We start from the raw sequence: 25,915 nt of genomic DNA on the forward strand, positions 1-25,915 counted from the left end.
CATTTCATTAAACTTTTGTAATAATTTATTATTGCCTACAAAATTTATATTGCATTTAATTTTCATTTGACATAAAATTTATTAATTACTATGGCAACACCGATTTTGGAACAATAATTATAGTACATTCAGATGTGAGGTTATGTCCTGAATCTGACAAGAAAAAGGTCATAACTCAATAGAGAGAATACTTCAATTTTACTACAAATTAATCAATTTGTTATTAAAATTAAATCTCAAAAATTAACTTACAATTTTCATGTAAATGTAAACAATATTTTTATTAATTGCAACCGTGTGATGATTTGCAACTCCTAGGACTGTTTGTATTATAATAATAATTTACAGTTAATGATACGAGATCTCAGATAATGATGTTGTTGCCTCCGTCTTCAGTTGTCTCGCCTCAACTGGAAAAAAAAATAATTACAACAGGTTAATCGTGCGTAGTTACCACTGTAATTATTTATTGAGTGTAATTACTTTGTATGAAATATGAAATCTAGTGTAAACATATGAAATTAGTAACTATAGATGAAGCTAAAATTTTGGAAAAATTGTAATAAAAAGTAGAAGATAGAAGACCGCACTGCTCATATTAGTTTGTCCCCTTCACCATTTTGGTAAAAGACGGGGTCAACTGGAAATAAATCATCAATCATTCTCAAATTCCATCCGTATTAGCTGAAGGAAACACGTCAGAAGGACCGGCATCCGAGGGTCCATCTCGTCACTCCATCTCTTTCCACATGTTTCCTTCAAAAAGTCCCTATTCCCAAGTATCCCGAACAACATCAGCAAAGCTGCGCAGTAAACAATAGGCCATTTGCTTTCAGAAATTCGTTGAGTCCTTTTAGAGCTGCGTTGGTAATTTTTTGAGATTTATAACTTAGCCACTCGAGTGAAAGCGCATTTAAAAAAAACTGCCATAAGCGATAGAGATTTCCGAGCGTTCAGTTTTGGATTCAACCGCGCTCATTCCAAATATTATTACACTAACTAACCATCACGCCGTTTCGCCGCAGGGATAGGCAGAGAGGACGGACCGCCAAACAACTCGGTCTTGGCACACACTTCTTGCCTCATTCACATTCATACATCGTCTCATACATACTCTTCTATTATTCTGACTCTTGACATGGCCCGACTCAAGTATCTGATTCACTTGATTGAGGAGTGTAAGGAGGAATTACCTGCATTTACCCTTCTTTCAATATCTCTGCCAGCCTTCCCATCTCTCTAGAACATGCTTCCTAAATACACAAACTCATCCACCTGCTCCAAGTATTCCTCATTCACATTTCTTACTGCGGTTTAAAGCCAATGAATGCACCTAGATTTTGACGTTTATTCCATATTTTTATTGTGAGTTCTGTATAAGTTACCTAAATTGCCCTGCCTTGTACTTTTTTAGGGCAACAATGATTATTACTATTTATTTTTTGGAACTATCCCTCAAGGGCATTAGCAGCACTACCCAAATTTGGGTAGCTATCACTTGAATGTTTAGATCTCAAAATGAATGTAAGAATCCTTTACAAGAATTTGTTTGCTAATGAGCTGTTAGGTTCGTCAAGTTTGTATTACCTAATCATCGACTGCCTGCCCTGTCTTAGCCAGATGGGACTTGCGTCTCTTGTGCGCAGCCAGTCCTGGTGCAGATGAGAAGCGTTTGTCACAGGCGGGGCAGGCATGCGACAAGTCGGGCGTTGCGGGGGGGACATCAGGATCTACGGCGGGAGCGGTGGGGTCCCCCTCGGTGAGAGGCACGGGGGCCACGGGGGCTGGTGGGGCCAGCCCTGCGTCTGCCTCGCGCTCACGGTGGTACTTGCTCATCTTGTGCTTCTGGAATTAAAAAAAAAACACAATTTTTATTTAATATCCGCGGTATAAATATACCATACACAATAATTACGTCTCAGATATGTAATTAATTAATATGTTACAAAAAGAATCGACATCCGTCGTGTTTCTCAGCCAGATTTTCATTTTATGCACTATTATCCAACAAATGTGAGAAATCGTAGACAGTATGATTTTGATTAATGGCGGCTGTACGAGACAATATACCGTCCGTACAATAACTGTAGAAACGAAGGTAGCTGGGTACACTTGTCAGCGTTTTCAGTCTTGGTAGATGTTGTAGAGGTTGGTAGTGGAGTTTAAAGCCACGATCAGAGAGGAATTTATTTCCAGATCTGAGCTGACGAAAAGAATTTATTACTGGCAAAAACTGAATTTACTACTGAATAAAAACACTTGAAAATATTTCTTGAGACTTTTGGAGACTTGGAGATGGTTTTTCAGGAGAGAGGATTCCCTTTCAGAAGTAGTTGTTGAACTGACCTTGTATGGAATTTGATTCTCTATTTATAGAACGTTTTCAAATCGAGCCCTCTCGGAGGCGTTCTATCCTCTTTCGTGAGGAGTAAAGTGGTTAGGTATTTTTCCTCTCTGCAATTATCTTGTTGAGAGGAAAGTTATATTTTAATGTGATACCTTTAACCAAGTCAGTTCAATCTACCAAAACCATCTCCCGCAGTCCCGTTTATTTATTTTATAAATAATTATACAAACTTTCATATTGGGTTTGAAGTTAAATATCTTTGGTTTGAACATTTCCCAAAGGGTAACAAATATATTTAGATATAATTATTCATGTTATTGTATTAGTATATAATCATTTCTTGATGTTGATATTTATTTCGTAGTTATATCTTGCATCATTTTCCCGTAAATCCAGTCTGATGATATCACAATTAATCACATTTGAATCTGTTATCAGTGTTTGATAAGAAAGTCAAGGTGACATGCTGGGCTGTGATTGGTTGGAGACGGCGGCCATCATGGAATTCCATCCGGGGAGTAGTGGAGGGGGTCCTACGTAAATACTGAGTAGCCTTCCTAGCCGCGGTCACTTCGTGGGTTGGTGTGTCCGAGGGAGGTGCTGGATGATTATTTTCAGATGTGTTTCAGGTTCTGCTATTATATCGCTATGTAATTATCTTGATTAATCACATATAATACATCATTTGATTGAGTTATTTTGATGTAAAGATCTCCAAATGTGTCGGCGACACGGTATCAAGTGGTTTCGGGGTTTGAGTGTTTTTGTGATTTTGGCGTAAATATGAATTCTCTTGAAATATTCTGGAGGTCTGGATACGTATGATACAGCGGCGCTAGGCAATAAGTACAAGCACGGTCAACAATAGACATAAAATATTCCTCAATAACCTTTTCTTAGAATTTGAACAAATCATCAAATTTCAAAGTTGATTTTCAAGTTCTGTGAAGGTTCTATTCAAGTTCTGTTATTTTATCATTATTGGCCTGTTGTTTCACAAAACTGAAATAATAACATAACTTGAATTGAACCTTCACAGAACCTTCTTCTTCTTCTTTCGTATGGTGGGGGGTCAGAGGGGGACATCTAGGTTTGCGAACCAGTCTAGGGCCTCAGGCGTCGCCATGTGGCATTCGTTGACTACATGTTTTACAGAGCCTTAAAATCCTCCTTGAAATTTGATGAATCGTTCAAATTCTGTGAAACAGCCCGTCCTTAGTGTTTAGTTATTATTATATCCTGATAAAGCTTGGTTTGAGCTAAACCGGTCGATATGCATAATAATAAATAAAGTTTGAGTTTATATACAAAGTGTTTCATTTATAAAATATTCCGACAGCCTATACAGGGTGTATCGGCACTAACCCGACAAACTTTAACCAGCTATTCCTTAGCACATTTGGAGTAAAAAATGTTATGGTCACTTTGCTGTCCGGTAGCATTTTTTTTTTTAATTAAAAACAAAAAAAATAAAAATTTCCACACTACATCACTGTCATTGGCATTGCTTTTCGTGTTCAACAGCTGTTATAAGCAAGTATGTCAAAAAGCGTCTTCGCTCTTTCGCACACACTAAATAATAATAGTTAAAAATGAGACGAATGGTACCGTGCCATTTCGTTGTGATTGTAAAAGTGCGCCAATATAGGTACACACGTGCATTATTCAACGGAATTCGAATAAAATATGGCCAGATGGGTTTTCAAACATTGAAAAAGGATAAAACAGTAGTGGTGAAAATATGAATAGTAAATTTTTTATTAAAAAAAAACGTTACCGGACAGCAAAGTGCACATAAGGTTTTTTACTCCAAATATGCTAAGGAATAGCTGGTTAAAGTTTGTCGGGTACGTGACGATACACCCTGTATACAAAAGTCGCCTAATTTTACCGCGGTCTCCGAGGTGAAAGATAAACTCCACGCTGTGCGGAGGATCTTTTTAAGGAAAGTAAGGAAAAGAATTTCTGGGAAGGAAAAAGGTATCAGGGTTGGGTAGAAATCTGGGGTCAGTGTGTCTGCGAGTAATGTATGAATCCATTCCTCCCGCTGTGATGCAAGTCGTTGGGGTCGAGAGTCTGCCTGGAGATGTCAAAGAATCTCCTCACTCCACCCTTTTCCAATCCGGCCCGCTGCCCGTGGGCAGACGATCCATCGTACAAGTCATGTACAAACCTCAGCCCATGAACTCGGCGAATGACATGCGCGGTCAATTGAATCTGTTTGAGCTAGGAGAAGAATTGAATTGGATAGAAATTACGAGTTACAGCTAAAGATCTCATTGACCAGTGTTAAAAATTACACGAGTTACGGCAAAAGATCTCATTGACTCAAAATTACACAAGTTACGGAAAAAGATCTCATTGACCAGTGTTAAAAATTACACAAGTTACGGCAAAAGATCTCAATGACCAGTATTAAAAATTACACGAGTTACGGCTAAAGATCTCAATGACCAGTATTAAAAATTACACGAATTACGGCAAAAGATCTCATTGACCAGTGTTAAAAATTACACGAGTTACGGCAAAAGATCTCATTGACCAGTGTTAAAAATTACACGACTTACGGCAAAAGATCTCACTGACTCAAAATTACACAAGTTACGCCAAAAGATCTCATTGACCAGTGTTAAAAAGTACACGCGTACTGTCAATGTGGTTCCATGATAACTCCTCAAAATGACAATTCAACAAACCTTTAAAAGGTGATATAAAGTAATTAAAAGTGATAAAACACAAACTTTTGTTTCATCACTTTTCATAACTTTATAACACTTTTTATATGTGTGTTGAATTGTCATTTTTATGGGTTATTCGATGACCTGTCAACGTATATTATAGTGAGTATATTTATTTTTGATATTGTCAAATTATTAGCATGTACCCGTTTGACGTTTAGAAATGTCAATTCATAGACAATACATGCCATCGTGGGTCAATTTTTTATTTATTTTGTCAATATTGGCTTGGCTATCGACTTGCCCAAAATCATTGTCAATTAAACGCATCGGTCCGATATTGTAAATTTATCGATTTGACCGCACTAGACCCCCAGGACGTGTGATCTTCTAATGGTGTAATGCCACCACTCACCCTAAACTCCCCGTGGCGGGCGAACGAGCGCTGGCAAAGCAGGCAGTGATAGGGCCGCTCCCCGCTGTGCGAGCGCCGGTGCTCCGTCAGGTCGTAGGACTTGGCGAAGCGCTTGGAGCAGATCTCGCACTGGAAGTCCTTGATTCCCGTGTGGCTGATCAGATGTGACCTCAGGTGATCTGGCCTGTAGCAGGTCTTCCCGCAGAAGTGGCACTCGTAGCGGTTGGTGTGGGTGTGCTTGCGCATGTGAGACCACACGGAGTTCATGCTCTTGAACTTAGTGCCGCACACTCGGCACGGGTACTCTCTGAAAATAGTTTAACAGATTAATTGGTGTGCAACGCTAATACATCTGCTTGTTGGTAATTCAGCTCAAAATCACAAGTTATGTAAAATATTGGTAAAAGTGCTGCCCCTTCGAGAAGTTCCTCTTGCATATATCGCACTGCAAGTGTGTGGAGTTTGAGATAGCTTGCGGATGAATTACAGTAAAGGAGTATAACTGGCCTGGTGAGATGGTGGGTTTTTGTTGTCGTAGGTACTGCCCCCTGGAAGCATGTGGAGTTTGCGGATAAATTACAGTAAAGGAGTATAACTGACCTGGTGAGGTCGTGGGTGCGCTTGTGTTGCCGCAGATACTGCCCCTCGGAGAAGCTCTTCTCGCACATGTCGCACTGGAAGTCGCGCGTGGCGGCGTGTGAGTGGATGTGACGTGATAGTTTACCCTTGTCCACAAACGCCTTATTGCAGATCTCACAGACAAATGGCTTTATCCCTGCAAGAAAGTCAGAAATGTTCATAGAAATCTACTTCTTAACACAACTGTTGAATTCGGCAACCTAAAATTCTTGAAAAACCCTTGACTCTGCAGAAACGGGCAGTCTATTTGATTCCCCTATCTTAACAAACCGATTGTAATCTTTAGAGCACGATTGTACCTTACGGTAAGCATACTATCCTTGTTCTACCGGCATTACAATGATGCTCCAAGGAAATAGTGTCATTTATTCATAGCTGGGAAACACATTGACATTTTAAGTCACATGAGAACGGGTCGCTTCTACAACTAAGACCCATTCAGCTGTGGAACCATTTGCCGGCCTCTCTGTTTCCTCCCTCTGTCTCTTCAAGCGCATGTACTATTAATTGTTTTTATGCTTAATTCGTAAAACTCCATTTAATCTAATATAAATAAAATTTAATAATGGAGACGGTTTACATGTAGTTCCCGTGAGCACTTAGGCCATAGGCCCATTGTGCTGTCTCCCATTTTACCTCAATCCTTTAACAACAACCCAGTCCCTTTAATAAAGTTCACCAGGGTTGTTATTGGGTATGTGGCTATGTCTTCTGGTTCTACTGTATGTCTCCCCAGGTATCTGAGCCTAGTTCCCACCAGGGCAGGCATTGGCACCATAGGTGAATTGGAGTCTCTTCATCCTCTTCACATTTCCTGCAACTATTGGTGTTTTCCACTCCCAATATCTGCATGTGTCTCCTGAGATGGCAGTGTCCTGTTAGTAGTCCTACCAGTTCCCTCAGTGAGTTTCTGTATTTAACTCTTTTATTATTGTAACAGCTATTTCTGCGTTCAAGGCCATTTTCAAACTGTGGTTAGGCCAAGTTGAGATGACTCATTTATATGATTCTATTTACCTCCGCCCAATTTCAATTTTTATGATGTCTAATTTATTACTGGCTAAACCGATCTGGTGAGAAAGTAATGGTGACAATAGATCCTCTATTCTGTGGGGTACTTTGAAGTCTGTTTTCCCCACATTAAATGGTAATGTTTCCTCAATTGTTTAATAATGACGTGACTACTTAATAGTAATCACTAATATTATATTTAAATGTGTTATATTGTTTAGGTCTTGTGAACTTACTGAGAAGTGGGGAATCCTTATTTTATTAATTAACTAATTGACATCATCCCTGGCTACACTGGGTTTGCTGGAGGTTATCATTAGAGACAGGCATTTACCTCTGCGGACTTTTCTGTAGATCTTTTCAAGATATACAATTCCGTTGTACATTATTTTGATGTATCTTATAAGGTTTAGCCAACGATAGCAATGAAAGCACCTGAAAATATTTTTTTTACGACTTCATTGACAGTTCTCTACTTTCTATAAGAATAATACGCATGTATTATATAAAGTAAACCTTCCGGAAGAAATTATAGTGAAAATCCTATCAAGAAATCCTATCTTAGCAATGTGAGCGCCTGAAAATATTATTCCTATGACATGATTACAAAACATTGACTTTTCTCTACTTTCTATAAGTATAATATAGATGAATTATATATGTAAACCTTCCGGAAGAAAAAATCTAAATGAGAGTGAAAATCCTATCAAAATCCGTTGCGTAGTTTGGAAGAACTAAGCGCACAAACAGACAGACGCGGATAGCGACTTTATTTTGTACTATTTAGAAGTGTTATATTATATTATGATCATTTGTTAGTTGATTGATTTCTAATTGTTCAAGAAAATGTAATTTTAAATTCTTCCTTTCCCCATAAAGACCCTAAACACAGCATCCTTGAATGACATATAATGAAGCTAATACAAAAAAACAACAAGAAACTTTTACAACTTAAGCCGCCTCACAAGATCACAGCCATGTTGCGATCTAGTTCCTATAATAATAATAATAATTGGATGACTTGTATAGCGCTGTTTTTGTGCAAAATCACCTCAAGGGCGCTGTACAAATTTATAATACATTTCTACAGTGATCTATGTTATTACTAACTATTTATGGAGATAATATACAGTACAATACTTACCTGGTAGGTCACTTGAGATTAACACTTAATTAACATTATCTAATTGTTTATTAGCGAAATTTAGATACAGGTTTAGGACATAATTGGAAAATTGGATATAATTGAACTTTCTCTCAGGAATGGCATATTTAATTTAAGGGTACGAAAGCTTAAAAAGGTAAGTTTTTAGTTTAGACCTGAATTCTGTTGGACTTGTTATGGATCTTAGTTCCGGGGGGAGTTTATTCCAAGCCTTTGGCCCAGATACTCCGAAAGCGCGATCACCAAACTTAGTATTTGGCTTGCGCTTAGTTTCCATCAGTCTGCCTACAGCTGATGATGTTGCTGATCTAAGAGTTGACTGTCTCAGACCAGTGTTTTCCGGGAAGCATAGTTCAGAGATGTAGGGTGGGGCCATTTCATTGATGGATTTAAACACCATCCAGCACAGTTTAAACTGGATTCTTTCAGGGCACTTCAGCCAGTGAAGGTTACTAAGGTGTTCTGAAATGTGCGTTAGAACACCATACAGGCAGGGGCGCTCTTGTGAGTTGTCACTTAAAAACAAACATAAAATTGACTTATAATTTAACACTTACCTTCATGTCTTCGTATATGTGCCACCAGACTATAGGACGTTGTCATACACTTCCCACAGTAATGGCATTTATGTATTTTCTCTTCATGTGACTTCATATGGTTTAAGAGATTCTTTTTCTAGAACAATCAAATAAGAATTACGAAATTTAAAATACAACATTTTTTGTTTTGAAGTATTCATCTGCATTTTATTTGTTAACTAGCTGTACCCCGACAAGTGTTGCTGTGTCACAGATGGCGCTGTTTCAAAAAAAAAGCACGTTTTTACCCGCCGCAGGAAACATCTATATTTATTTATTTATTTATTAAACGCCATAAAAGGCTTTTACAATAATGTGATACATGGGACTAAGTACACAGTGGTACAAAGGCGAATATTAGTATTACATTTAAGAACACAACAATATGTATACAAAACGACATTGAATGTGATACAGCTGAAATTTTCTTAAGGCATAGAATGCTACAATAATAGAAAGCACTCCATTTAAACAGGATAAAATATACAGAAAAGGTGACTTGTCAACAGATATAATCTAGCAAAATATTATAATAGCGCAAATAGTAGTGAGTTTATTGTTACAATCAAATTTATCTCTACTTGGCCACTATGGCCGGCGGGTATGGCAAAGTAGCTTCAACAATTCAGGGCTGTCAAGAGACTTGACAATTAAAAATAACATTTTTCATTAAAATAATATGTACATCCGTTAGCCAACACTATAAGACATCTGAAGCAAGCATACCATAAATAAGGAACCGGTATTACGTATTACCTATTAAGTTTTAGTGATCGTGTATTGAGTTAATGATACCTGTGATGCCCTTTATATTTAGATTAAGGATATTCAGACTACAGAGTGGATGTTTAGAAAACTGAAAAGTAAAATATTTCGAATCAAGAGTTTAAATTACATTTCTACAAGAGTGATCAAATAAAGGTATCCCACAATTTTCGCAATCCTAGCATTATCCATTAGTATATTACGTCATATTATATTTTCATTTGTGTGAAGGTTGTTGAACTAATTAACAAGGTGATAAAGAGGCTTTTTGTTCGCGGCTTTTCGGTAGATTGAATAACCTAGCTTCTAAACATCCACAATAATAATTTTCATATACCTATATAATATAGGTATATGAAAACACGCGCGTATTCGAATGCAACGTTGTGTCAAAATTTCAAAGCAATCGGCGAAGAACTATCGGAGATTTAAGGTTTTGAAAAAATGAACATTTACATTTTTATTTATTTAGATAGATAGAAATGTAGATATAACTAACTAACTAACTAACCATTACGCCGTTTCACTGCAAGGGTAGGCAGAGACGACGGACCGCCAATCAACACACTCCTTGCCTCATTCAAATTCATACTCTTCTATTATTCTGACTCTTGACATGACCCGACTCAAGTATCTGATTCACTTGATCGTGCCATGTCTTCCTCGGGCGTCCCCGACTTCTGCTACCATTCACATTGTATATTCTCCTTACACTCTTTTCTTTGCTCATTCGCTCTACATGCCCAAACCATCTAAGCGTGCCTTTCTTGATTTTACTCACTACGCTTACATCAGCCTTGCACTCCTTGCGCGGATCTTCACATTTCTCACACGATCATACATGGTTTTATCACAAATACGCCTCAGGGATCTATATAGGGATATAATACTAATATAATATACCTGGAAATGTTTGTGACATATTTCACATTCAATGGTGACGTATTTGTGACCGAGGTGGACATGTTTGGTGTGGATACGAAGATATCTGAAAAATAAACAAAATACTCATTTACAAAACTCAAATTAGAAAATGCAAAATGACCCTCTTCCCTCGTGGGACCTTTAGGGAACCAAGGAGGAGTGGAGAGGAGAGATGAGGCCACTTCCTTGAACTCTTCCCCTGTGTGGCCTTCAGGGAACCAAAGGGGAGTGGATAGGAGAGATGAGGTTCTCTTCCCTTGTGGGGCCTTCAGGGAACCAAAGGGGAGTGGATAAGAGAGATGAGGTTCTCTTCCCTTGTGGGGCCTTCAGAGAACCGAGGGAGATTGGAGAGGAGAGATGAGACCTGGGAAGACACATTGTGGAACCAGAGGACATAGCCATATATCCAATGACAACCCTGGTGAACTTTATCAAAGGGACTGGGTTGTTGTTAAAGGATTGAGGTAAACTGGGAGATAGCACAATGGACCTATGGCCTAAGTGCTCACGGGAACTATGTGTAAACAGTCTCCGCTCTATAAATAAATAATAAGTGCAAAACACCACCACCAAGTAATAAATTTGCCATTACATTAGCGCCTCTAGCGGATAGCATTGTTGATACTGCTAATATTTTGGTGGAGTTGAACGTATTATCAATATTATGGGGTATTTAAAACTAATAATCAACTCTTACGAAGTGTCACGTCTCGATTACTGCAACGGCATTTATGCCAGCCTTCCAATATATCAAATTGACAAACTTCAATCAGTGTTTAATGCAGCAGCACGGCTCATAACCGGGGTTTTCTAAATATTCGCACATTTCAGAACACCTTCGTAACCTTCACTGGCTCAAGTGCCCTGAAAGAATCCAGTACAAATTGTGCTGGATGGTGTTTAAATCCATCAATGAAATGGCCCCACCCTACATCTCTGAACTATGCGTCCCGGAAAACACTGGTCTGAGGCAGTCAACTCTTAGATCAGCAACATCATCAGCTGTAGGCAGACTGATGGAACCTAAGCGCAAGACAAATACTAAGTTTGGTGATCGCGCTTTCGGAGCATCTGGGCCGAAGGCTTGGAATAAACTCCCTCCGGAACTAAGATCCATAACAAGTCCAACAGAATTCAGGTCTAAACTAAAAACTTACCTTTTTAATCTGTCATATCCTTAAATTAAATATACCATTCCTGAGAGAAAGTCCAGTTATATCCAATTATGTCCTAAATCCTGTATCTAAATTTCGCTAATAAACAATTAGTTAATGTTAATTGAGTGTTAATCTCAAGTGACCCACCAGGTAAATATTGTACTGTATATTATCTCCATATATAGTTAGTAATAACATAGATCATTGTAGAAATGTATTATATACTTGTTCAGTGCCCTTGAGGTGATTTTGCACAAAAATGGCACTATAAAAATCATCCAAATATTATAATTTAAAGATAGTCAAAGTTAGCCGCATGGTCAAAGAATGGCTTGCTTGAATAATAAAGTGGATACAGGAGATTTTGTAATGTGGAAACAGAACACACAAAAAAATTTACAGATAGATGAAATGCCAAACAGATGAAATTATAGGTCTTCGCTCAGTCAATGGTGTGAGATATTGTATCTAAAGGTTAAATCCACAAATTAAATATACAGAGGGGTGATGAAGACAAACTTGCCTGTCAGTTCGGAAGGCTTTATCGCAGAACTGGCAGGGGAAGCGGTCTTGACTGTGGCACTTGATGTGTGTGGTGAGGTCATTCTTGAGGCTGTAGGACTTTGCGCACACGTGGCAGGAAAAGGGGCGCTCGGCCGTGTGCCAGCGCTTGCGGTGCGCAACCAGCGACTGCGAGTGGTGGTAGCGCTTGCCGCACTCGGAGCACGCGTGGCTACCCGCCCGCATGTGACTTGCCATGTGTAACCTGACAGACAGACAGACAATCGAAAAAAAACATTAACCCTTAGAGCCACCATATTTTACTTATTTATTTATTTAGAATTTACAGCACAACTGCCATTTACATACAAAGTTTTTATTTTATTTTTTTACATATACATAGTGCAGTATTAAATTTTGATGAGAAAAATTAAAGAATTAAATTAAGTTAAAACATAACAAACAAAATAACAGTAAAGAAAGAAGCAATGACAATAGCCTGTTATGTAGTGACCTCATTAAAATAAGTGGCTTTAAAATGTGTTATTAGTGCAGCTTTATACTTTACAAGGGGAATATTAAAAGTATCCGTGATTTTAGCATAAAAGTTCCCAAATGTGTGCAATCTATTTATAACTGAGTTATATCCTGAGACTGTGGTATAATTGTCACAATAATACATACTAGAGGACCTTGATCTAATGGTAGGTACATGAAATTGAATCAACATTATTATGTCAGGGCTATCCAACTGATAATTTTGTATAAAAATATAAGATCAAAAATTTTTCTTCCATCACTTAACTTAAGCAATTTCAATGAATGTAATAAGAAATCATAATCTATTGTTTCTAAAGTAATTCCAAGCCTAAAATTAATACACCTCAAAAATTTGCGTTTGGCTCTTTCAGTGGTATTAATGTGATTATTAAAGACAGGTGACCAAATTGTAGAGTTGTATTCTAGAATACTTCTAACGAGAGATGTGAACAGAATTTTTAATGTGTTGATAATTTTAAAATCCTTGGAAATTTTTACTATAAAACCTAACATTTTCATAGCCCTGTTAGCGATGATAGAAGTTATGTGAGATACAAAGCAGAGTTTCTGATCAAACATTATGCCTAGGTCAAGTATTTCGATTACATTGATTAAGTCAACATTACACAATGAATAATTATAAATTATTGGGTGTTTGATTTTGTACTTAGTATTTCACTTAGTGAAAATTTGAATTGACATAGATAAAGTTTTTAAAGTTGCTTACCAATGGTTTTTATTGTGTAAACTGTAATTACCACTAAAAAAATGTTTAATTAATTAAAGGTATTATAAAAGTTGTTTTCACTTTACTTTTTTCTCCTTTTAAATCTATATAAATAAAAAATGTAAATGTTCGTTTGTTCAATATCTAAAATTTCCTAAAATTCTTCATCGATTGCTTTGAAATTTTGACGCAACGTGGCGTTTGAATACGTGTGTGTTTTTATATACCTATATTATTTCGATGTCACCTGTGACAGGTAAAAAAATGTGTTTTTTTAAAAACAGCATCAACTGTTGGACAAACATGCTTTTTTGAAAAACAGCGCAATCTGTTGGACGTATAATAACACACGCTATTGTTTCTCTAACTGCACAGACACACTGAGCTGCAGCAACAAGTGGCGGGGTACAGTTAGTTTTTATTAAATTATTATCTGAAATAAAAAGCTGGATACTTAACATAGGAAGATCTGAAATAGAAAATTTACTGAAATCAAACACAGACTAAAACAGAATCAACTGAACTATACCAAAAAACAGTACCTTACTTATTTTAAAATTACTTAAAAAATATATATATACTACATTATACTTTGTTGTAATATTAATTTCTTATAATTAAATTATAATATGTAAATGACATCCTCAGCACGGGAGATCCCAGTGAGGATATCATTATATCTATGTGTTAATAAGAAAAGAAGACAATAAATCATTATTATTATTATTATTATTATTATTATTATTAAAAAAATTGAAAACCTTAACAAATATTCTTCAAATGCTAAATGATGTTTCATAGAATTATTTAAAAAATTTCAGAAGCGTCTATTGTAAACTTTTAAATGTAAATTCAAAGCGCAGTGTTCTCCTTTTCTAATACTGTGAAAATCATATATCTTACCGTAGTATAAAATGAGATAGCATGACTTTTATGAGTCTGTGTCAGGGTGGGAGAAATATCTCCCAAAGAGACTATACGGATGTTTGACGTTAGGTGAGAAATATCTCCCAAAATCGCCCTAGGGGTTAATAAACAACAGTGGAAAGCATAAATGTAGCTGCATGTTACAAAATGTCTGACACATGTTTAAAATCTCCATGATAACTTCACTCGGCTGGTCGCAGGAGACTAGCGTCGCCCACGAGCTGACAAAATGTTAGCAACGTGTGTGTGCATATAAACCTCCACATGATGTATGGCGAAAGTCGGCAAAAAGCTTGAATCTTCGAGTATCGGATACTTGCATATGTCAAAGAAGGGCCTTAATAATAGTGCACCTTAGTGCAGAAACGGACAATACGTTTAATAGAATCAGATTGTAATCTCTGAAATACAGAAGTCAGGTGGGAATGCTGTCCTATTTCCACCAGTATTTCAATAGAAAAAGCTCACCTTAGGTCCTCGATGTTTTGATAAACACGTTCGCACATTCTGCATAGGTACGTGCCAACTTGGTCGTGTGTTGTGACGTGTGTCTTCAACTCCACGCAGTCAGCAAACTCCAGCGGACATATCTGACAAGTGAATATAAACTTCACGTTTAGTTCAACTAGTTCTTCATCAGTTAACTCTTTCCTTACTGAAAGAAAAAATATTACATTTAGCAAAAATCGTTTCCTGAAGCTTTCTAGAATGTAATTTAAAAAAAACGAAACAGATGGAAGTGTGTTGTGGGCGTGTCTGTGTGGCCAAAGTAAAATAAAATTTATCTTACTTAATATGAAAATAAACAAAATTATTTTTAGAAAAGAAAATCAATTTTATCGTTCTATATGAGGTTTTGAGACGAAATCCACTCAAACGACAGCTACCCAAATTTGGGTAGCACCATTAATGTCCTTGAGCGATAGACACCCAAATTTGGGTAACACCAAAACACTTTTGAGCAATAGCTACCCAAATTTGGGTAGCACCACTAATGCCCTTGAGCGACAGCTACCCAAAGTTGGGTAGCACCAAAAATGACCTTAAGCGATAGCTACCCAAATTTGGGTAGCACCAAAACACCCTTGAGCGACAGCTACCCAAATTTGGGTAGCACTAAAAATGGCCTTGAGCGATAGCTGCCCACATTTGGGTAGTTGTAGTTGATTTTTAGGATATTAATAATTTTTCATAAAACCTAAAAATATGGGAAAAATGCAGAAATATAGGTGGAGACATTGGCTTTATACCAAAATAAGCAGTTTATATGCTTCTGTATTAATATTCCGAGATATGAATTTTGGAATGAGCGCGGCAAATTGACAAAATTTTCTTAATACAATAAAATAAATCTTCCCATTGCGTATGCTCACTGAGAAGTTTCTGGCAAAAAACCAGAAACTGTGCCTTTGTAGATCTACAAAAAGCATACGACCGAGTCGACAGGAAAAAGCTATGGAAGGTGTTCTCCAAGTATGGAGTGAATACAAATCTGACTCAGGCAATTGCGTCTTTGAATGAGGGAAGCTTTGCATGTGTTAGGGTGAACGGTGGTTTTACGGGGTGGTTTGATATCACAAAAGGTGTTAAACAAGGCTGTGTAATGTTACCGTGCTTATTCAATCTATACATGGATAATTGTATGCAAGAATTGTGAGCTGGGATTGGGCGCGAATTTGAGTAATCTGAAAGTATGTTGCCTGTTGTATGCTGATGATGCTGATTGCTAACAGTATGGAAGATCTACAGTCTCTTGTGTCTAGGATGAACAAAGTATGATGAAGAATGAAGAATGATGAATGTAAGTAAGTCTAAAGTCGTGGTGTTTGAAAGAGAGAGTACGAAAGCAGTGTGCAATATAGTGGTGAATGAGGAGTGGCAGATGGATGAGTTTGTGTATTTAGGGAGTATGTTTACGAGAGATGGGAAGGCTGACAGAGATATTGAAAGAAGGGTAAATGCAGGTAACTGCATTAATGGAGGACTGAACCCAGTTGGCACTAACAAAAAATTGTCCAAAGAAGCGAAACTAGTACCTACCCTGATTTATGGAAGTGAGGCATGGAACTGGCAGAGAAAGGATGAAAGTAGACTGAATGCTGTAATGAGATCCCTGAGGGGTATATGTGGTAAAACCATGTATGATCGTATGAGAAATGTGGAGATCCGCAAAGAATGCAAGGCTGATGTAAACGAAATAACTAAGATTAAGAAAGGGAAGCTTAGATGGTTTGGGCATGTAGAGCGAATGAGCGAATAAAGGAGTGTAAGGAGAATATACGATGCAAATGTGAATGGTAGCAGAAGTCGGGGACGCCCGAGGAAGACATGGCACGATTAAGTGAATCAGATACTTGAGTCGGGCCATGTCAAGAGTCAGAATAATAGAAGAGTATGTATGAATGGGAATGAGACAAGGAGTGTGCCAAGACCAAGTTGTTTTGCGGTCCGTCCGTCCGTTAGTTAGTTAGTTTGTGAGACTGGGTACCTGGCTATTCAGACCTTGCACAAAACATAGCTTAACCCGTTTCAAGCAATACCAATCTCTCACCAATCTGGAATGTTATATGAATCTCTATTCCATAATTTCAAAGAAAGTAAAAACAATAACTTACTCTTTTTGTGTTTATGCTTTACTTTGATTTTTGTCTCTGGTTCTTCTTTGATTTCTGCAGGCTCGTCTATTGACTCGTTGAAATTGTCTATGGCCATATCGTCATCATCATCTTCATTGTATTCCTAAACAGATTATATTTATTTGTTTTATTTATTGTAAAATACATACAGCGTGTATCCAATAGCATTTCACAATAATCAGATAGTCAAAATATTACATTAATAACCATTACAACTTTCAGATAGAAGACTTGTTTCCCACTTATGTTTATAATAGTTAATGGAATTATAGACAGCCCTAATTTACTGAGCTTAATAACTTCAACATACCAACTAGAACTACTCTATCGAAAATTCTTTTTGATTGCAACAACAATATACCTAGATTGCATGCAGTCGGCAATAGTTTCGCAGAAATAGTAGATGTGTTCAACTGCACAGAATATAGTTACAAGAAGGCTATAATAACATACCTCAATAATATTAATTATTAAGATTATCATAATAGAAATAGTTGTATCTCCCTTACTGTCATGGTGAGAAATATGATCTAAACGGTGTTAGAAAGAGAAAACACCACGCTTTATATTCAAATATAGAAATTAACCACAGAAGAATTAAAATGTGCACCTTTTTAAAACCAAAGGTTCCGAACGCAGTTTGAAAATAAATAATTAAACTTGGCGATTTTTTTATTCATTATTTTTATATGAAACGACAAAAAAAGTGAGGTCACAATAAAGTTTTTTAATACATTTGTCTAATAAAATGTATGTTTAAACATATTTTTTCATTATCAGTAATTTTAGTTATAAAAAGGGAAAGGTGAGCCAATTTAATTTTTTTTTATGTTCGCATTAAAAATTTTAATATATAAAAATTATATATTTATTTATAAATAAACAATTTAAAAGCGTATTATATCACCTTCCAAAAGCAGTTTTTAGTTTTCGGATACATTCAGAAATATACATTTGTATTTTATTGCAAAGCGGAAATACTGAAAATACTGAGGAGTCAAGGTAGTTTATTTAGACGGCCGGCATAGCTGAAAATACTGAGGAGTCAAGGTAGTTTATTTAGACGGCCGGCATAGCTGAAAATACTGAGGAGTCAAGGTAGTTTATTTAGACGGCCGGCATAGCTGAAAATACTGAGGAGTCAAGGTAGTTTATTTAGACGGCCGGCATAGCTGAAAATACTGAGGAGTCAAGGTAGTTTATTTAGACGGCCGGCATAGCTGAAAATACTGAGGAGTCAAGGTAGTTTATTTAGACGGCCGGCATAGCTGAAAATACTGAGGAGTCAAGGTAGTTTATTTAGACGGCCGGCATAGCTGAAAATACTGAGGAGTCAAGGTAGTTTATTTAGACGGCCGGCATAGCTGAAAATACTGAGGAGTCAAGGTAGTTTATTTAGACGGCCGGCATAGCTGAAAATACTGAGGAGTCAAGGTAGTTTATTTAGACGGCCGGCATAGCTGAAAATACTGAGGAGTCAAGGTAGTTTATTTAGACGGCCGGCATAGCTGAAAATACTGAGGAGTCAAGGTAGTTTATTTAGACGGCCGGCATAGCTGAAAATACTGAGGAGTCAAGGTAGTTTATTTAGACGGCCGGCATAGCTGAAAATACTGAGGAGTCAAGGTAGTTTATTTAGACGGCCGGCATAGCTGAAAATACTGAGGAGTCAAGGTAGTTTATTTAGACGGCCGGCATAGCTGAAAATACTGAGGAGTCAAGGTAGTTTATTTAGACGGCCGGCATAGCTGAAAATACTGAGGAGTCAAGGTAGTTTATTTAGACGGCCGGCATAGTCCAGTGGTAACGCATTGGACTGCCATTCCGAAGGTCGCGGGTTCGAACCCGGCGTGCGCAAATAAATTTTATTTGATTGATTTGTGTTATTTCACAATTAATTAATTAAAATAATATATAGTATATTTGCGGCACGTTCCAGAGTGGAAGATACTACCAGTATCGCCCTGGTGTAAGACCACCATTCAGAATTGAAACATTGCTCCAAATGGCTTTAGCCGTGTTTAGTGACTAGATTTGAATAGCCAGGTACTTCCCCACCTTCCTCTTTCCCTTCCCCACTTACCTTCAGCCTCACAACATCCCCCAATCGGGGATGCCATAGTCTCACTGGCTCCAGACGGGAGCAGTTGGGACTCTTGTGAGGTATTCACTATAAAAAAAAATAAAAAAAAAGTTTTTAGGAAAAAAAACATTGGAATTTCTAAAAAAGTTTTTTTTTTTTTTTACTTCTATGATCATGTAAATTAAACCCTCAAAGTTAGCGCACTTTTATCCGCGGACACCTGTATAATTATATTATAAATGTTAATTCATTATCACTGTTCTATTAAACTATAATGTTTATAAAAGCCCATATGGAAGTATAATATAATCAAAATAAATAAATCATAACTTCAGTTACAGAATGCAATCTTGAGTTAAAGAAAATATTTTTTGGCATCTTAAATTCACTGAAGTTTAAATGAAATTAAAAAGAGTATCTGTGGGTTTTTTTAGACGAATCTACAGTTTTATTGATATACAAATACAAAATATGGTGTACTCTCTTTTCAGACACTGTTTAAATCATAAATCTACTCTCTCGACCGATAGGCGATGGCCTCGCAGCACAGTGGGAGGAATGAATTCAAACATCTGTCACTCCTGGACACACTGACGCCAAATTCCTACCCACTCCTCATACCTTTTTCCTACCCAGATCTGAAGAAAAAGACTCAAAGAAGAGGTTAGTAAATTGTTGGGTTAGGTTAGGTTAGGTTTGTGCGTTTTCAACAGCACAGTGGGAGGAATGAATTTAAACATCTGTCACTCCTGGACACACTGACGCCAAATTCCTACCCACTCCTCATACCTTTTTCCTACCCAGATCTGAAGAAAAAGACTCAAAGAAGAGGTTAGTAAATTGTTGGGTTAGGTTAGGTTAGGTTTGTGCGTTTTCAACAGCACAGTGGGAGGAATGAATTTAAACATCTGTCACTCCTGGACACACTGACGCCAAATTCCTACCCACTCCTCATACCTTTTTCCTACCCAGATCTGAAGAAAAAGACTCAAAGAAGAGGTTAGTAAATTGTTGGGTTAGGTTAGGTTAGGTTTGTGCGTTTTCAACAGCACAGTGGGAGGAATGAATTTAAACATCTGTCACTCCTGGACACACTGACGCCAAATTCCTACCCACTCCTCATACCTTTTTCCTACCCAGATCTGAAGAAAAAGACTCAAAGAAGAGGTTAGTAAATTGTTGGGTTAGGTTAGGTTAGGTTTGTGCGTTTTCAACAGCACAGTGGGAGGAATGAATTTAAACATCTGTCACTCCTGGACACACTGACGCCAAATTCCTACCCACTCCTCATACCTTTTTCCTACCCAGATCTGAAGAAAAATACTCTAGAGGTTAGTAAATTGTTGGGTACCTGTTTGATGGTAACTACAGTGATGGGTTCCCCGAATCCATCGGTTATTTCCGACACCTTGTTTCCTATCAAATCGTCCTTTGGTGGCCCAAACTTGAAGGACCTACAAAAATAAACAATTAAACACCATTAACTAACGAATAATGACCAGTTATAAAGCAACCTTGAAGTGATTTTCCCATTATGTATAAGGCTAATCCCACGATGCTACAGAAATAATTCAATCATTATTGGTCCGAAGAAGTTAAACTAGCAGTCCAAAATGGAGTGTTAATACCAACCCTGACGTATGGCAGAGAAAGGATGAAAGTAGACTGAGTGCAGTGGAAATAAGATACCTGAGGCGCATCTGTGGTAAAACCATGTATGATTTGATAGAAGCTTAATCAAGCTAGCGACTTAACATATTGACTGATTGCGGGAAGTTCAAAATAAATTCATTTTAATTCATAAAAATCACCTACCTATAGATACCCAAATTTGGGTAGCTTTAGCTCAAGGGCATTAGGGGTGCTACCCTAATTTGGGTAGCTATTGCTCGAGTGGTTGTAACAGCGACGAGTGTATATCCGGTCCCATTGTAATGTTAAAATATTTCTCTTTTTTTTTAAATTTTTTTTTTATAACTCCACACTGGAGAAAATAATTTCCCTCAGGGCCTATATCATCTTTGGGGATGCTGTGTGGAGGGTCTTTTTGTGGAGAGGAAGGAGTGAACATGGGTCTTGAAGAGTCCCATGTTGTAGGAGGGAGGAAACACAGAGGCCGGCAGTTCGTTCCACAGCCGAGCTGTTGAACTTAAGAACGAATCGTAGAAGCGACCCGTTCTCATGTGACAAATGTCAACCGTGTACAAATGTTGGGCGCGTGTTTGGCTTGTATCCCGACTACGCACCGGTGCCGAAGGGATCAATGACGCTAGTTCCTCAGAGCATCTTCCATTGTAATACCGATAGAACAAGGACAGCATACCTACCTGACGCCTGTGCTCTAAAGATTGCAGTTCGCTTGTTAAGATTGGGGAATCTATCAAACGGACCGCCCGTTTCTGCACAGAGTCAAGGGTTTTTTTCAGGTATTTTGGGGTTCCGGACCAGAGATGGCTGCCAAATTCGACAGTAGGGCGCACTTGCGATTTTTACAGGGTCAGAAGTTGTGTACTATTAAAGTATCTTATATATCTTACCTCAAGACAAGCACGTTAGCTACACCAACTGAAGAACTACTGATCTACCTTACTGACTGGTTACATACTCTGTCACCAGTGCCATCTATGCACTGTGACTGAAATTAATATCTCAAATATCACAAGAATGACTCACTTGAAATATTGATTATGATGGGTTAGAGGAGGGTGGATATCTGCCAAAATGGGTATTTCTCCGTCGGTGTCACTGGAGCTGATGTCTGCAATATGCGTTGGAGCTGCTTCTTCAATTTCCTCTTCAGCTTCGTCTCCATTTGATCGCTCCTCTCTCTTCTTTTTTTTCTTTTTCTTCTTTGTGGCAAACCCTGTAAAAAACCAACAATAGGGTAATTTTATAAACTACAGATACTGTTAAAAATGTTTGGAAGATTTAAGTGTTATTTTTCTGATTGTGATAATCAAACTAAAAACGTTGTAATTTTAATATTTTCAATCATAATTAACAATCTAAAACCGCACAATCCTAAGCGGTTCGATTTGGCTACGCCATTATGACGTAGATGACACTACTGGCTGGTAAGACAGATGTCACCGACGTTGGTCAGTGTGACGTCAACAACTCCAGATTGATGTTTTGGCGGCAAATCAAAAATGGCACATTTTAAATTGTTACAGAAAAATTATTCATGGTGAAAAAATAAATTTAAAATGCCATTAATCTCTTAATTTTTTTCGACAGTTGTATAAAAAAACAAACTGTAATAAAAACAAGGTTTTTTGTAATAAAAACAAGGACTACGAGTGCCCAGTAAAATTTAACACTTTCCCGACATAATTACTAATTCCTGATGATCTCAAACTGTACCCGTGGTATTGTTCTCAGGTGCAAAGCTTTCACTTAGAACAAATTTCACTTCGTTTCATTTTTACACTCAAAATAAATATGACATATTTATCAAAATATCCCACTTCGCGGCCATTTTACATCGTACTTTTTGCCGGGAACTTGATGGGAGTCGCTATATGCACAGCGACTAATCGACAGGGGGCGTGGCCAACATATCCGAAGTGAAGTATAGGTATAAAAGGGACACTTCTTTTGAATCACAAACCATGTTACACAAACCTAGCGTAGCCGCTAAACTAATTGAAAACTGGGATGTTTTTCTTGCCTGGACGCGAGCAGACGGTATTAAGAGGACACTTTCTTTTGAATCACAAACCATGTTACACAAAACTAGCGTAGCCGCTAAACTAATTGAAAACTGGGATGTTTTTCTTGCCTTGACGCGAGCAGGCGGTATTAAGGGGGCACTTTCTTTTGTATCACAAACCATGTTACACAAACCTAGCGTAGTTCTAAAAAGGTTTGTTTACATTATATTATTACGCCATTTCTGACGTTTCGTTTCACCGCCCACCGCGTTTCACTGATTTTGCAACTCGGAACACCTCGGGTATGCTCGGATATGTTGGCCACGCCCCCTGTCGACTAGTCGCTGTGCATATAGCGAAATCAACATGGCCGCTTATAATTTGTTAATAAATGTCGATCTCAAACTATTTTCTGTTTTTTTCCATGTTTTTCCTTTATTATTTCAACTAAAATGAAGCATAATACGTTTGCCCCAAGGTAAGTTCATAATTACTTCTCATACCGTCGAGATTTGGCTTAATTTGACAATTTTAGCGCAAAAACAGTGAGGGCACTGATAGACAGCATGTTCCAATTTCCGGGCCATCTCTAGGGGAGACTAGTAGCCAATACACAAAATAGGTTATTAAGTTCTTAGTTTGGGTTAATTAAGTAATTAATGCGTATTAATTTATTTAATTGAAATAAAACTTTCGCAAATGTCACTCCATACTAAAAAAATCCAATATGGTGGTAAAGGGATCCATTTATATTGGAAATTTTGAACTTTGATTGAATAAAAATGGAACTTTACTTCAAACAATAACATACTTTTTTTTAGCTTCTTTATGCTTCTCATTTTGCCTATAATAATTTTATTTCTCGTAAAACCAAATGCTTCACTGTTATCTCCCTCTGCTTCAACGGTCATATTGAGGTCTGCTTCTTCCTCATCATCTAACACTTCATCTTCATTATTACTAAGTGTTTCCAGCTTCATCTTAAGAGAAGTCATCGGTAAATCGTCTTCAGAGTCTGTATTTTCGAAAGCAGCATTCTGAGAAGTCATAATGGCGATGAAGGTAGAAATAATTATCAGTCTTACAGGATTTTTAATCTGTTTTGAGCATTTTTACTAGCAGTTTTACGGATCGAATGCAACTTTCTTTACATAATTTGACACAAACACAACAAATCTGAAATTAGCTGTCATAGTGGCATAGACAAAATACAGAAAATTCATAGACAAAGAAAGAGTTCAATAATATTTTTCTTTCTTTTTATGGCTGAATGCAGTTGACATAAATCAAGCAGTTGAATAACTGCTGAGATTTAAAAAAAAGATGGACCGTTTTCTATTCCTCTTTTTTAAAAAATAAAGTAGTGCTTATTCGAGCTATACTTGAACCGCACGGTGAGCGGTTCGACGTGAGCCACACGTTGGCCACTTCCGCGCGGTTTTGTTATTCCTTCTGGCACTTTCTCTCTCTCTCTTTACAGCATTCTTAGTTTACGTAACACTCGATTATAATATATAAATATCGTAATTCGATAGAACGTCATGGGGAGAAATTAATCATAGGTGGGACGCTTCATTTTACAAATTCGTATGACACGCCCAACGTTGATAAATAAATTTTTGTGTTACTGCTAGCGATTATAAATAAAATACTAATAAATGAGTCGATGGTATAGTATTTTGTTTTAAGTATATGTGTTACCAGGGACCGCGGAAGTACTCTATGACGGGGGGGGCAAACTTTTTTAGTCACCCTCTTCCTTCAGTCTCCTCTCCAGTCAATCAACTAGTTATAAATAAGACAAAACGGAGATGAGTAGGTCAAACAAATAACAGGTTCAGTGAATAAAACCTTTTTTTTAAATATTGATTTATTGCATTCATTGAACGATACCAAAAACGTTGCGTCTCTCAGCCGTCTTTGAAGCATGCACGTGCAGTAGGTATTGCTAGATAAGTAAGTTTTCTCTGCTTCATTGGTAGTCGGAGGAATGTTCCGATGCGTCGGAGGGCACTCTACGTAGACGTAGCTGGACGGTGAGGAGCAAGACTACTAACTTTTCTACTTCATTAATCATTGGTCTTGAAACTTTAGGTAGATTAGCCAGTTCTCTTGCGTACTCTCGGACAGTCTTCACGTGAGGTATTGCTTTCTTAGCTATCTTCATTTGCAGTGCTAGTGAGTCAATTTCAAAATCAGTTGCGTGAACGCCTAATTCGGCCTGGATGTCGCTTGCTGATAATTCCTTTGAACGGTTAAGTAGAACAGATTTGAGCTGGGCGAGGCGATTCATTCTAGGCTGTTCAAACCTTATTTCCAACTCGTTTTTAGACCAGTCTAACACTGATATAGACTTTCCCTAGGCGACAACTGCACAGCTGGAGCTCTGCCACTGAAGCCTTTTGGAGGGGCTCGAGCACGGGGCATAGTAGGCATAGTGATTTCCATATTAGCCTTTTCCGTATCTGTCCATATGCGATTGAAATCGTGTTCACCCATCGAGTTGTACACATTCCGCAATGACCGCGCAGATTGTTGCGCCCCGGTAGCAGTATAATCAACACTCTGCAAGGCCTCTCTGGGCCAGCTGCTCCACCGACTCACAAGCAGGGTGGAAAATTCGTCCATTTTCCCTGGATAGCCGCGAAGTGTCGCCCTGCGCTCATCACTAATATTACATGACTTGTCGTCGTCTAGCATTACCACAAGGGTCTCCTGAACAGATAATCTTTACCAGCACAGATAATCCTTCTTTACCCAGGTAGTAAAATTGGGGGGGGGGGGGCGCGGCCCCCCCTAATTTGATTTTAGGGGGGCATTTGGCCCCCTCTGCCCCCCACTTCCGCGGTCGCTGTGTGTTACTTGTGTGATTATAACGCTGATTATCACTAGTATGATTAACATTACTAGTTTCAGATAAATTTCTTCATCTGATTTATCCCTACTTAGAAGAAGAATATTCCAACTGGAAGAAAATATGATTCTATTAAGAAAAAAGAAGACGAATATTTAACATAATTATTAATTATATTATTACTATATTAATTATACACACTTATCCAATATACATCTAAATAAGTCATTCAGAATGTATAGTACGATAAGTGAAAGCCTTTAACGTGATAATTGTAAGCCTAGTACATATTTAATTTTAGGTAAATATTTCCCT

General features: G+C 37.6%; 1 protein-coding gene across 1 annotated transcript; it reads right to left on the reverse strand.

Moving 5' to 3' along the window:
• On the reverse strand, positions 1-23,923 carry LOC149409529 (uncharacterized). Its single transcript, XM_089649543.1, has 12 exons — positions 23,558-23,923; positions 21,767-21,956; positions 20,445-20,547; positions 16,990-17,113; positions 14,843-15,029; positions 12,203-12,445; positions 10,502-10,586; positions 8,813-8,930; positions 6,041-6,215; positions 5,441-5,747; positions 1,588-1,845; positions 1-410 (listed from the first exon to the last, which is right to left on the reverse strand). The coding sequence occupies exons 1-11, from the start codon at positions 23,793-23,795 to the stop codon at positions 1,588-1,590; spliced, it is 2,028 nt and encodes a 675-aa protein (XP_089505669.1). The 5' UTR covers positions 23,796-23,923; the 3' UTR covers positions 1-410.
• Positions 23,924-25,915: the final 1,992 nt, after the last annotated feature.

The sequence above is a fragment of the Hesperophylax consimilis genome, chromosome 30, assembly GCF_061612785.1.
Source record: "Hesperophylax consimilis isolate HC1 chromosome 30, BYU_Hcon_1.0, whole genome shotgun sequence".
NCBI lineage: Eukaryota > Metazoa > Arthropoda > Insecta > Trichoptera > Limnephilidae > Hesperophylax > Hesperophylax consimilis.

Bases quoted from the DNA above. Each gene is read 5' to 3' on its own strand.
- LOC149409529 (XM_089649543.1), bottom strand. From the start codon at position 23,795: ATGACTTCTCAGAATGCTGCTTTCGAAAATACAGACTCTGAAGACGAT. The intron at 20,548-21,766 runs GTGAGTCATTCT...TTATTTTTGTAG, and splicing joins CATCATAATCAATATTTCAA to GTCCTTCAAGTTTGGGCCAC. The intron at 1,846-5,440 runs GTGAGTGGTGGC...TTTTAATTCCAG, and splicing joins CCCGCCACGGGGAGTTTAGG to AAGCACAAGATGAGCAAGTA.